The sequence below is a fragment of the Polistes fuscatus genome, unplaced genomic scaffold, assembly GCF_010416935.1.
Source record: "Polistes fuscatus isolate 324 unplaced genomic scaffold, CU_Pfus_HIC Scaffold6, whole genome shotgun sequence".
Lineage (NCBI taxonomy): Eukaryota > Metazoa > Arthropoda > Insecta > Hymenoptera > Vespidae > Polistes > Polistes fuscatus.
The window spans coordinates 6,388,205-6,402,097 of NW_025113140.1; the positions used below are offsets into that span (position 1 = coordinate 6,388,205).

The 13,893-nt window shown below is 30.1% G+C and overlaps 2 protein-coding genes across 4 annotated transcripts; one reads left to right on the forward strand and one right to left on the reverse strand.

Moving 5' to 3' along the window:
• The first annotated feature begins 8 nt into the window (after positions 1-8).
• On the forward strand, positions 9-3,319 carry LOC122523174 (mediator of RNA polymerase II transcription subunit 6). Of its 2 annotated transcripts, XM_043644814.1 has the most exons (6): positions 9-100; positions 318-477; positions 1,669-1,843; positions 1,941-2,187; positions 2,265-2,409; positions 3,072-3,319. In XM_043644814.1, exons 1-5 carry the CDS (start codon positions 73-75, stop codon positions 2,342-2,344), a joined length of 690 nt encoding a protein of 229 aa, XP_043500749.1. In that variant the 5' UTR covers positions 9-72; the 3' UTR covers positions 2,345-2,409; positions 3,072-3,319. The 2 variants fall into 2 exon arrangements, with proteins under 2 accessions (XP_043500749.1, XP_043500750.1); XM_043644815.1 differs by lacking the exon at positions 3,072-3,319 and having other exon boundaries at positions 2,240-2,320.
• Positions 3,320-4,389: 1,070 nt separating this feature from the next.
• Positions 4,390-10,416, reverse strand: LOC122523175 (nephrin-like). 2 transcript variants are annotated; one of them, XM_043644818.1, is made up of 15 exons: positions 10,277-10,416; positions 9,045-10,093; positions 8,262-8,394; positions 7,981-8,189; positions 7,662-7,772; positions 7,378-7,581; positions 7,035-7,180; positions 6,739-6,889; positions 6,537-6,667; positions 6,316-6,475; positions 5,931-6,224; positions 5,537-5,857; positions 5,130-5,420; positions 4,949-5,058; positions 4,390-4,757 (listed from the first exon to the last, which is right to left on the reverse strand). In XM_043644818.1, exons 2-15 carry the CDS (start codon positions 9,217-9,219, stop codon positions 4,644-4,646), a joined length of 2,550 nt encoding a protein of 849 aa, XP_043500753.1. In that variant the 5' UTR covers positions 9,220-10,093; positions 10,277-10,416; the 3' UTR covers positions 4,390-4,643. The 2 variants fall into 2 exon arrangements, with proteins under 2 accessions (XP_043500753.1, XP_043500752.1); XM_043644817.1 differs by having other exon boundaries at positions 9,045-10,416.
• Between the last annotated feature and the right edge of the window lie 3,477 nt (positions 10,417-13,893).

The following is a 13,893-nucleotide window of genomic DNA, read 5'->3' on the forward strand; positions in this document are numbered from 1 at the left end:
TTTGATTATGATTATAATCGAAGTGATTGAAACTAAAACGTAATTAAACTATTTGTTAATGAACTATTAAATATGATGTCTGGAAGATCTGCAGTAACAGGTTAATATTTTGATAAATATATGAATTTTTCTTTTTATCGTTAATATATTGTTTCCTTTAAATTGTCCTAATTTTGTAGGTTATAATTTATAAATCTATACTGCTTGATACTTTGTATTAAGATAGTTTTTTATTCGCTAGAATAAAATAAAGGCACATGTAATATATAAAATATGTAATAATATAAATCCCATTTGAATAAATATTTATTTTACAGAAAACCCTTTGGGATATTCTTGGCACGACAGTGCGTGGATTCCTGTACTTAATCCAAGTAATATAATGGATTATTTTTCTGAAAGAAGTAATCCTTTTTATGACAGGACATGTAATAATGAAATAGTTAAAATGCAACGTCTAAGTCCTGATCAATTAACGTAAGAATATCCTTGAAATTAGATAAATAATTCAATTTAGTTCTTTGTTGGCATGGTGGATTTTATTAACGCCATGGAGGTAGGATTTTTCAATATTTGAGGTTTCTAGAATATTGTTTAATAGTTTATATTGTTATTTATAACTTTAATTTAAAAATAAAGATATTTATTTAACAAGTTGACTGTGGTGTAGGTCACCGATGACCTCAACTCAACTTCGCTACAGTGCAGTGTAGGTCACTGGTGACCGGAGATGCGACCAATAGTAAAAATACATAATTAGAGTAAATATCAATACCAATAAATTTTTAAATAATACCATTGTTTTTATAAGGGTTTGAAGAAAATAATGACATACAGAACATACAAAAATTATTTTCTTAATACAAGGAAAATATGCATGACATGTAACGACGTTTTTTCTGTACGTAATTGCTTGATAAAATACAATCTTCATCATTAGAACATTTCACTAAATACATCGTTAACTTCATCCTAAAATTGGGAATTAAAATATTTTTCGAGTTACTTGTTTGTATAACACCATTTAATTTACAACACAAGTAATCAGTAAAAGCTCTATTGCCAATTTCCAATAACATTTTATAGTTTTTCGCAGTAGTGAACTATAAGCAGTCATTTGGTCAGACAAATCAACTATAGATTTCAAAAAATTCTAATCTAATATCATTTTTGAACGGTTTGAAACAACTGATAATTACAAAAATGGTCTATAGCGCCTCGGAAGTCACTGGTGATCCCCTCTTCTCACCACAAATAATGCATTAAACACAATTATACAACCCTCTTTATCTGCTGTAAAAAAATTTGTTTCAAAATATATATCCCATAATAAAAAATTCATGTAGGCGTCATGTGTTAATCCATGTCAGTGGACGTGTCAGTCAACGTGTTAATCCATTTGCATCATGACACTACTTTAAGTTTCCTTGTTCAAACATTAGCAACGTTCAACTGACGACTGACCTGTATCACCGCTCAAATGCTCATGGATTATTTCGCATTTGATGATAGCAGACAGTCGCGGCTCGCGGATATATCCACGCTTGGATGCAAATGAGTTAAACATGGCAAGACCCATGATGCCGATGGAGGGTTAAATAGCATGTGTAACAATAACACTTTCATAGTAAATAACACGAAATAAATGATTGACGATGATTCTTTTAGGAATATGACAGGCTTGGAATATATTCTTTTACACGTTCAAGAACCTATTTTGTATGTAATTAGAAAACAACATCGTCATTCCCCTACTTTGGCTGCGCCGCTTACTGATTATTATATCATCGCAGGTGTTGTTTATCAAGCGCCAGACTTGGCATCTATTGTTAGTTCTAAATTGGTAAGCATTTGTAGATAAATATAAGAATATATTTTTCCCTTTCACAAGAAGAAAAAGATTCTTTTATTTAATATATAGTGTGATTACGTTGATACAGCTTTCTACAGTTCATCATTTACAATCTGCGTTTGAAGAAGCTAGTTCGTGTTCTCGTTACCATCCTAGTAAAGGGTATAATTGGGATTTTAAAAATGGAAAATCCATTACTGCTAAGAAAGAAACACCAGTACGCGAAGAACCAAGTTCCTTGTTTCAGCGTCAGAGAGTAGACATGTTACTCGGAGAACTTACACGCAAATTTCCTTTACCTGTACCAAAACCAGCTCATCAAGCAACAGAGACTAGTAATAATAATTATAGAGACTAGTAATAATAATACATAAACAAAATTCATAGTTGCATATTATTTACTATTTTACAGCTACTGATATTAAACAAGAAGTGAAAGTTGAAAAGAAAGATATGAAACCACCGCCAGAAAAAAAACCTAGAGCAAATTAAAAAGGACACAATTCGTACAAATCTATCAAAGATATTTGCATCATAATGCGATATACGAATGCTAAGTAAGTGAAATTGTATTTTTTATACGAGAATAATAATTTTTTAGGTATAATTGCCATACGAGTATGTATGTAATATATGTATGACTAAATAAAATAATAAAATAAATAATATATATATATATATATAAAGGAGATTTACATTTACATGGCATTAATATATACAAGGTGTCCTAGTTTTTTCCCACCGAACATTATCAACATATGCTATATGCAAATATAAGCCAAAAATATCATATAAACATAGGCTTTTAAATGTTTTATTCAAACGTTGGTAACGCGTTCGACAGGAAAGAAATTGGGAAACCCTGTGTATATATAAATATTTAGATGTAGGCGATTCTAATGTTTTTCATTGATTGATATTACAAATTTGTTGTTATATAATTTTGATGAAAATATGTAAAAAATATTTTCAGTCTTTATTTTAAGTTTGTTATGATATTAAAAGAGGTGAGAACTAAATATTATACCACGAAAGGGCCCTCGCGCAACGAATTTATTTAAGGTTTAATTTCATATGTCACTATAGCAATATTATTTCATTATTAAATAATTGCGCGCATGCGTAGGAATTAATTTATAATATAAAAAAGTATGTATTTACGTTTTTGATAGATCACTCATAGAAATGTATCACTCTAATATATTATTTTTAATTACAGAAATAGATTAGATTCGAGAGCAGAGCGAATGATGTGCGACGATAACGTGTGCGATGATTGTTTCAAAACTGAAATCTTTCAATATGAAAATGATACTTCCGATGAATTTATCACGAATTTGCAACACAAAAAATGTAAAGTAATACAATTGGTACGAAGACAAATACATAAGTTTAAGGATACGCAAGTACGATTTGTTTTTTATCTGTAATATACATATATAACCAAAATAAAGAAGGATTAATATTTGAAATAATTTCTAATTTATACTCTTTTATAACCTTTGAGATTAATTTCAATATAAAAGGAAAAAAAAGAAAATTAAAAAGGGTATTCGATCGATGCTACGAGCTAATATTAATATAAATGTTATAAGATAATTACATTCATTCGTATCGATGATAAATATAATATAATACTATTATGTTATTTACAAGTAATATATTAATACTACTTACGAATCAAGTGCCATTTATTGTATACTCAACAGATTTTACCAGTTGCATATAACATGTGTGAAAAAATGACTTGTTATAAAATGGAAGGTCAATCGTTTAACGAAGAAATCAATCGAACAGGACAATTGCCAGTATCCTTATTTCGTAAGGTTTCTCAATCATTGATAATGTCATCCCAAACCTGGATGGAATACATTTACTCGCGTTTATGTAGTAGATTTATTTTGGTAACATTATTTATTGGTGCCTTGTTGTTGCTTTTTATCTGCGGCTGCTTTCTTAAAGGATTTCTTTGCGGCAATAATCGATTCTATTTAACATTATTTCGATTATTTCATACTAAACGTACAATATTTTGAACGTAATGAATTTGATAATGGAATAGATATGTTTATGCCAAATTGGTGTCAACATCGCAGCATACCTTCAGAGACAAGTCTAATTTATATTATCACATATGCGTTTTATAAAACATTCAAAAACTCTCATATCTATTATCTTGTTCTTTGTATGTGTATGTTTCATCGTAATTTTTTATTATTATTTTCTTTTTTTCTATTTATAATTTTTTTTTGTATATTTTAATCTCGATATAAAGATTATATTATTTTAATGACGATACCAACCTTTTACATTTTTTTAATTGAATATTATTACGTCACTTTGTCTTTTTCTTGTAATATAATAAAAATCATATTGTATAAATTGTATTATCAAAATGTTTATAAAAGATATTATTATTATGAATTTTATAAAATTAATTTTGAAATGAGAGTTAAGAAGATATTCGTTGTACATTACAGATAATGTTTAAATTCAAAAGATTAATGAATAATATTTAAATAATAAAAGACTTGCAAGACTTGACATAAAATATATTAGACTTGGAATAATACATCACGTGTAGCGTTTAGTTAAATTATGCGATTAGTCATTTGGATGTACTCTTTTAATTACGTCAATATCCACAAATCGTTTGGTAATTGATTTTATTAGAAGATATCTCTCTCGCGATTCGATGACATGTGACTCTTCATCGTCAAAGTGTTTGAATGATTTTGTAGATTATGAAATTGGCCATCTTGATATGTTTGTCTCGTCTATTCGAAAGATTTTACACGCAACTTTCTGGACCAGGTATAGAATTTGCGATAATAATTTCTTTCATCAAGTTGCGATCTGTTTTAAAACTGATCGGTTCCCACGGTCTTGTGGAAAATGGATTTAGCTATAATAAAATATTTGCAAAGCTCCATGTAATTAACGATCGGCAATACTAATTAAATTGAATAGCTAACGAAGAAGCTTTTTAAAGTGATTATTTCTTTGAAACTCCTCATATTTGCAGTATAAGTTGTAAACTTAATTGAAACAAATTTTAATAAATTTTATTAATTTTGCTAATAATATTGTACTTACATTACATCTGTTTGTTTGAAGGCTTTGTTTGTGGATATCGTATGGCGCAAATAATGTGTCTGGTCTTACTGGTAAAAATAATTGTGGCTCTCGTTTAATTTTTTCTTGATCTGTATAAAAAGAAAGAAACTTATCTTTTATATATTATCTTACAATTGAATGTCTTTTACAATGATTTTACCTTGAGGTGATTGTATAATATCAGGTTGTTTATTAAGTGCATAATCAGTGACTTGTTTCAACGTGTATTCGACGAAGTAAGTATGGTCCCCATGAGTAACGTCAAGCATCGAGTTGTTTCTCGAGTCTGGGGGAGTTATCATTGGTTGTTTCATGTACGGTTCGATGTGGGCAGGTGATGTACTACCTCGACGTCGATATACCACAACCATTACGAAAAGTACTACCATTAGAAAAACCATTAAAAATCCGATAATTAATATAATTAATGGAATCATATTAATTCCACTATCTGAAAAATAATTTATCAGTCAAATCAATTTATTTTCACCGAGAATACATTATTTCCGATAGGAAGATTTTACAACTGCAAAAATTTATTCTTTATTCCTGTATACTTTTATATACCTGTATGCTTTTCCGAATCTCTTAACGTAATACCTTCCAATAAAAACACTTCGCTTCGACCCTTGGCATTGACAGCATACGCGACTAAATAAAAGTGAGTCGCAGGTAATAGATCTGCAACTGTTATTCGGAAAATTGGAAGGTCTATGGATATACTAGATACATTGAGACGCAAATAATCAGAATCATCTTCATAAGCCTCTAAACGAAATTCTTGAGGAAGTCCACCATTATATCCTGGTACACACTCGACTTCTAATATCTCGGAACTTTGATTCAATGAGGCTTTTATAGTACAATTATTTAAAGGACTTGGCTTTGCTATAAAACAATGATTAACAATGATCATATTCATTTAAATCGATCTTTAGAATAAAATTATTATCAATATTACCTGCAGGAATGACGTGATACGTGCATGGTGTTTCTTGTTTTCCTATCGCATTTCTACCCCAACACGTTAAAGCTCCATAATCTCTTTCAGAAACTGGTGTATAAATGAGTTCGCTTGTGGTACCATTGTTACTGTCTAATTTTGCCGGAGCTACTTCGAAATTTTCACCGCTGTTATTGAATTCCCAAATGAAATCTACTTCGTTAGGATCTGCGTCAACTTCGCATCGAACCTTTACTGATTCTTCTAAGGATGCTCCGATTACTGTTGGACTTGTTTTACAAACAGGTGCGACTGTAAAGAGCCCGAAAATATTACGCGTATATACGAAACTAATTATTAATAAAGAACTTTTATATGTTCGTTATTATGTTCGTCCACTCACATTGTATTCGTAAACGAACAACTGGGCTTGTAGTTTCTCCACGATCGTTACTGGCAAGGCACGTATAATTCCCCGCATTGTCACGTCCTATACTTTGAAGCACGAGACTTTGTGTACTCATTATTATCCCAGCTGAATAATTTTGAGTCAATACCGCACCCTAATAAGGAAACATTCGTTATCAAATATATTCGTTAATCAATTAAATTTGCATTTTTTACGTTATATCTCCATGTTATTTTATGATGTTCAGGATTGGCTCGAACTTTGCATTCGAAATAGACGTCATCACCTTCTTTTATATTTTCTGCTTTCAATGTACTTCCCAGATGTAGTTGAACTTTTGGTGGAACTGTAAATCATTATCATTGACATTAATTGTTTAAAAAAATCTATGTACGAGACTCTTTTAAATGAACTTACAGATAACGTTTAATTGGAAGAAATCTTCTAAATATGCACCAAGCAATTCAGGATTTTCACCTCGACATTTGAGAATTTGAGAATTGTCATCAGGTATAGGACTGAATATTAACGTACTTAATACTACCGAAGAATTACCATCATCTAATACCTGTTCAATTTACACATTTGAATAAAAATTTATATATATATATATAATAATAATAAATAATTATAAATATAATTATAAAAATAATATATATATAGTTCTACACATATTATTTATCTACATTTTTAATATATAACGAAATATTGACCTTGGCGTTTTGAAAGGGAACGTTTCCTTTTAACCATGTAACTTGTGCTCGGGGATGTGATCCTGCAGTTTCACAGCCTATAGAATAATCCTTATTTGTTTCTAGGACTGATGGTTTTGACAATATTTTTACGGATAGTGGTTTTACTAAGGGAAGGAAAAAAGTACATAATTATCGTTGGATTGTTAAAAAAGTTCGTGTTATATGTATAAACATTTTTGTCTTATTTTTGACGTTATACGAAAAAACCTCAGATACCTTGTACCGTGAAATGAATGTATTAGTTTAGTCTATTTGTTGAAAGGATGGATCAAGTATTATTTGTAGATATTGAAAAACTTACAGTAAATATCTAAAAGGACACTCTTTTCCAAAGGAGGTATGAGATTTGTATTGGCAGCTCGACATTTGTACACGGTGTTACGATGCTCCCTTCGTAATTGAGGTACAGTCAATTTACTAACCACGATATTTTGTTCTATTTCTTCTAATCTTCCATCTATTTCCTTCTCATTTACTAACCAGTTTACAACTGGAGTTGGTTTTCCTTTAAAATATAGATTATATTTAGTCTATAAAGGGATATATTATTATAATTTCATATAAGATAGAAAATAACAATAGTACCTCCTCTTACTTCACAGGAGAGACCAAATTCCATTCCAACTTCGAAAGGACCAGCAGTTTTATCAACTTCCACTCCAGAACTGTCGTAAATGAGTAGTTGATGTGGTGGAACTGTAAAGAAAAATATTTTGCTTTATCATCCTTACACATAAATAATTATTTCATATTCTCTTTTTACGAAAATGCTTTAACATTGTTTTACAAAAAAAATGTATACACGATCATTACACGTATCTTCCTTCATTTGATATGAATATTTGTAAATAAAAAGACAAAGCAAGGACGATGGGATGGGGGTAAAGAAAAAGTTACACCTTACCAATGACTGTTAAATTCACTTGAAAGTTTCTCGTCGGTGATTTTTTGAAATCTACTCGACACCTGTATATTCCTTCGTCGTCCAACTGAACAGCTTCTAAAGATAGAGCAGCTGGTTTTGTGCCTGTCATAAAATAAGCTCTGGGCCCTACCGCATTGCTATCTGACCAATTAAGAGCTTTGTTAAAAGCTCTCCCTCGTACATCAAAGCTAGAAAAATAAATAATAATTTCAAATATAAATTTATTGATTTTTACAATTTTCTTCCATTTATGCACCTACCTGTATATCGGCTTCACTGCATAATCTCGGAACCATAGCACCATATAAACGCGATCTTCTCGCGTGGACGGTTCAATGTCACAAGGCAAGCTAGCGGTACGCCCAAGAACGGCGCTCACTTCGAAGGTTGCAACTAGAAAAATTCAATTAAATTGAATCAAATCAAAATGAACTATATATTTATTGAATAGTTCAGGTACACGCATGAGAACGAATTTTACTCGTTTACCGAATAAAAAAATAATGTTTTTAAATAGAAATAAAAGAGCAATTTAATAGAATTAAGTAGAAGAACACTTTTATGGTCAGCCATAATCTGTTTATACTTGCCAGTTCTTTTGATATTCTTCAACACTTTGAACATCGACCGATCGTTTGAAATAATTACAATATACAATAAATTCTAATATAACAGGGGCTCATTTTACATTGAGATGAACATTTGAGATGAAAATAGTGACTTCTATTTTTATAACATAATAAAAAAAAGATTTAGTAAAAGGCACAATATACAGATGTCCCATTTAATTTGAAATATCTTCATTGTTATTGACGATACAGCAATATGTTTCATAGGTAATAAAATTGCATCGTTCAAAGTGAAGAATATAATGATAAAACAATTTTATAACATATGTGACTTGGTATAACACAATGTTATATACGATTTATCATATTACATAAGTAAAAGAATTTCTATAACACGTTTGAAGGCATTCTTTAAACTTATTGTTAGAGGATTAAAGTTATCGTAATAAGAAAATAAAAAATAGTGTTATTTACCTAAATCTTCGTCCTTGTCCCAGTTGCTACTGGCATGAACGCACACGAGTACGACCGCGAGTATGTAACCGGCGATCAGCAATCTCGTAGCGATATCCGTCAGTGTGCCAACTGCCATACCAATGGGGAATAAAAGTTTCGGGGTGTTTCGTAAACTCAAATCCAGCGCGTGCATAATAATAGGAGGACACGCCGGACGTTAGTACGGCACCCCTTTATTGTCATTCCACGTCGAGAGGAACCTTCCCTCCTTCTTTTCCGCCACCTCCTCCGCCTCCTTCTATTCCTCCTCCACTTCCTCCTCCCTAACCAGGGAGTCCAAGGACCTTCGTTATTTTTTCCGACCGATTTTCTCGTTCTTCTATTTTTTTTCTTTTAAAGGATCCTAGGAGGATCCGCGTGTTTCTAACTCACGTCGAGGCCACACGAGGCCTATTTCTTTCTGTCATTCTTCGACGCATGTCAAACTTATTATTAAGAATAGGTCAAATTTACTTTCTACTAAAATAAATACAAATTTCTCCGATATTTCTATTTTTATCTCACGAATTTCTATCTATCTTTTTTTACACCTGTATTCTTTTTTCTCTCATATAGTCTTCTCCTATTTGTCGGTTTTAGTATAACGAAAAATATGTCACGGCGACGAAAATATACCACTTTTAAAGTTTGATTGTGTAGAAGTATTCGTCGGCCGCTCGACAGGACGATGATAAAGACAACAACGATGATAATGACAAGTACTCTTATTTATTATCCGTTTAAAGTACTTATTCAATGTTACTCGTGAATCTATGTACCTTAACACATTAATTAAATACTACAGAGGAAAACTGCTGATAACTTCCAGAATTCTCACGAATCTGGGAAATATCTCGAGGAAAGTTGCACGATGCACACGCGTTTTCCAGGTGTCGCTAACCCCGGACACGTCGATGAGCCGCCACCACCACTATCACCACCGCCACCGTCGATCGATTTTCGGCTAGCCAGAGGAGCTCTCTCAGATCTTCTTTTTCTTGCTTTTCGACCTTTCTCCTGTCTCTTAACTTTATCTCATTTAACGATTACAACGAATTACGGCAACGATGGTACAATAATAATAATAATAATAATAATAAAAATAATAATAATGACTACTATCTTTTCAACAATGGATATCTATGTGTTTGTGTTCGTGCGCGTCCGCGTTTAAAAATAAAAATATATATTATCCCGTTGTTTCGTATTACCTGGGGAATCAAACTCGACTAAAATTGTCCTCGTTTCGCTATGCGAAATCCTAGTAATCGACTGAATAAAAGTCTCGACTTTTGGTCCCTCTGTTGTCGCTTTTTGTTCTGGACAGGGCACGAATATTACTATACGACATCTGTTGAAGAAAATATTGTACTTTATTTTTTTAAGAAATATTATTCTCTCACTCTCTCTCTCTCTTTTTCTCGAGCATATAATCTTTCATTAATGGTTGTATGGATCTATTTTCCACCACCAATTCTGAGAATTCTAATCCCGAGCAATAGCTTGCTGGTTGCTGTTTAGCAACGTCAGTGGATAACGACGGTCCGACTAATGGTAATGCTCGACTACTACTACTTCTTTTTTTATAATCGATTCCTCTTCCTCTTTCCCCTGCTTTTACCTCGTCGTCATTCCCACCTTTCTTTTCCTTTAAATACCCCATTCAAAATATTACACATATTTAATTGATATTAAAATTATTATATGTAAATTATATAAAGGTGCTACATGCAGAGAAATCGACGCTTCATCTTACATTGACAATGGCATTATATTTTTAAACAATAGCATTTATAATATACAATTGTGACAAGTCTTTTCCTTTTTTATTTATTAATAAATTTTATTTTATGTCGTTTATATTATTGTATTATAATTTAGACCAGGCATTTTTGTTTTGTTATTATTCAGCTAGAACAAATGAGATATTTTGTCTTGTATTCAAGTACAACACTCGTTATATGATAAAATATATAAATATGATGTGCGTGTGTTAACATAAAAAAAAGCAAGGAAGATAATTCAAGTTTATATTTTGCGGAAAAATAAATCCTATTGTTGTTGTATTGTCGCATCTTTCTTTTCGATAACAATTCAATCGGTTTTCTTTCTTATTCTTCTTCTTTTCTTAAGAAAAGTCTATTATTATATTTTTGCATTTTTTCAGTTTTATGACGAGAGAGATACGATTGCCAAAGTAATATTGATTACGATTAGGCAAATTCGAAAAAATACGGTTTTTGTCCTTTCTTCTCGGCACAATTTATTATTTATATGTAGAGATTGTTATAATCGTATTATTATTATTATTATTATTATTATTATTATTAATATTATTATACCTATTTAACTATGGCACTTGGTGCAGCTAAAAGGTTACGATCGTGTATACTTATTTTTTAAAGTTTATCAATTGTTATTATATTAATGTTAAATGTATTTTTTTTCCATAAATACTATTATAGATAAATTTAACAACAGGAAATTTATGTTTTATCAACGTAAATTACAATACTATATGAATGCAGCAACTTTGATAGTATTGCTATTTCAACGCATTAAAATGAATAATAATCATTTTCTATAATTTCTCTGAACTCTATGACGTTGTTCTGAAAGTAATATAAAATAGTTTATATGTATATGTATAGCTATAATATTATTATATACAGGATGAACAATGAATCGTGATCAGTAGAGATTGTTCTGTTATTAGGAATTCGATCGAAAATGCTTTAATCAAGTATAGCATGGTTTCAATAGAGCTTTAACGTGATTATAGCAAATTTTTTTGTCAATTCTTTGTTTTTCATGATTTTTTAAGTTCATTTTGAGTTTTGTTTTTTGCAAATAAACTCACAATTTCTGTTAAAGCCGGGTTTGCCAAATTATGGTCCGTAGAAAAAATGCCGTTTTTAAGAAAAAATTAAATAAAAAAACTTTGCTACTAAAATTATTACAATTCTTTCAATTTATATCGAAATGTGTTATTTATTGATTTTAATACAGTCTATTTAAAAACAAATAATTAAATTTGGTTATTAACCCATTTATCAGAAATTAAAATTAACACTTTAAATTTGATATATGTTTTTTTACTTAAAAGTGGACCGCGGAAAATTTAAAAAAAAAAATACCGGTATTGAGAAAGTATAGGAAACGAGTCTTAAAGAATTTCAAGATGAATTCGGCGAATACCATAACATAATATATGTTACTTTTTTTTTCATTTGGGTCAAGAAAAGATTCGGTCGGAACCGATTTTTTGTTAAAACCCCGATGAAAAGAAAAAAGAAGTATATATTTTGTTATGGTAGTTACTCGTATTTGTCTTCAAATTCTCTAACTGATGGGCGTAAAGAAATTATTGATTTATTTGCAAGAAATTTAATGTGACTTTGAAAAATCATGGGGAAAAAAAAACAATTGACAAAAAAGTTGCTATAATCACGTTAAAACTCTTTCGAAACAGTGCAATATCTGATAAAAAACATTTTCAATCGAACTACTAGTAACATAATAATCTCAACTGATCATGATTCGTGAATCACTTTCCTGTATATCGAGTCTTGTCTTACTTTCTCTTCTTATCACCAGAAAAGATACGCGAAAAGAATTGGATATCTTTTAATGAACTGATGATTTATCAATTGTTTTCGTTTAACTAGTTATGTCATCGTTTTTTCTTTTCCTTCGTCAATATTAAAAGATATCGTCAAACTTTTCGATCATAATTTTTCATTGATCAATTAACGTTTTTGTTCGTGACTAGGAATATTTTACAAATCTGATACTATTTGTATCTATTTGTCGATACAAATGTTTTTCTTTAAGTTTTCAAATTTTTTTCTTTTTGTGTTGCATCAGGGTTGTGTCGTCGTCGTCGTTGAGTATATGTAACTCGACGATTATCATCCGTTGTAAATTCTCTGTAAAAAATAACGTTGCTCGCACCTCTTGACTCTCAAGTGAAATGTTTCATATAATAATAATAATAATACATATATTACCTTAAAATCTAACTTTTATAATCTAACGATTTATTACACATCTTAAATGATATAGCAACTTCTTAAACGTTTCGGGACAAAATGTGCTTCGATTTTTTTTTTATTTTATTTCGAAACATTTTGAAAGATTATTGAGCATTTGAGATTTTATAGAATAATATTATCTCGTTTATGCAAGATACATTTTTATTGTTTATTATAATTTATATATATATATATATTTTTTTTTTTCAATCGTATCAGTTATTCTTTAACTTTTCTTTTTATTCTTTCACTCGATCGTATTGAAAACATTTTTTATATCAATTGTTTTCCCGTTAATAGGCCAATTCTTTGAAATGTCTACATATTTATTTTTTACGCAATTTAGAGTTTTACGTTTTACAATCCATGTAATTATATGTATGCAACGATACACCTTTCCTCTTCTTTTTTGTATCCACTTTTTCTTCGATTCTCCAATAAATATTTTCATTAGTCTTATTAGCTTCCTTTTTATTTTTTTAGTTTCTTCGTGAGACTTTTTTAAATAATAAATAATTAAAAATAAAAAAAAACTCGGTCTATACGTTTAGTTACTTTGTTAAAACTTTGATTTCTCAAATCATTAATGCCTGTTATAATTGCATAAAAATAATAATCTATATAAAATTGTATTATAAAATAATAATATTATTTGACAATGGTTACATTAGACCTTAAAAATACTGATTTTTGTTTAAATTCTACACAGTTATAGGAATTTCTTAGGACCACACACTATGTAAGAAATAAGATTCAATACTTAACCGTTTTAAAGAAAACGAAGGGAGAAGTTT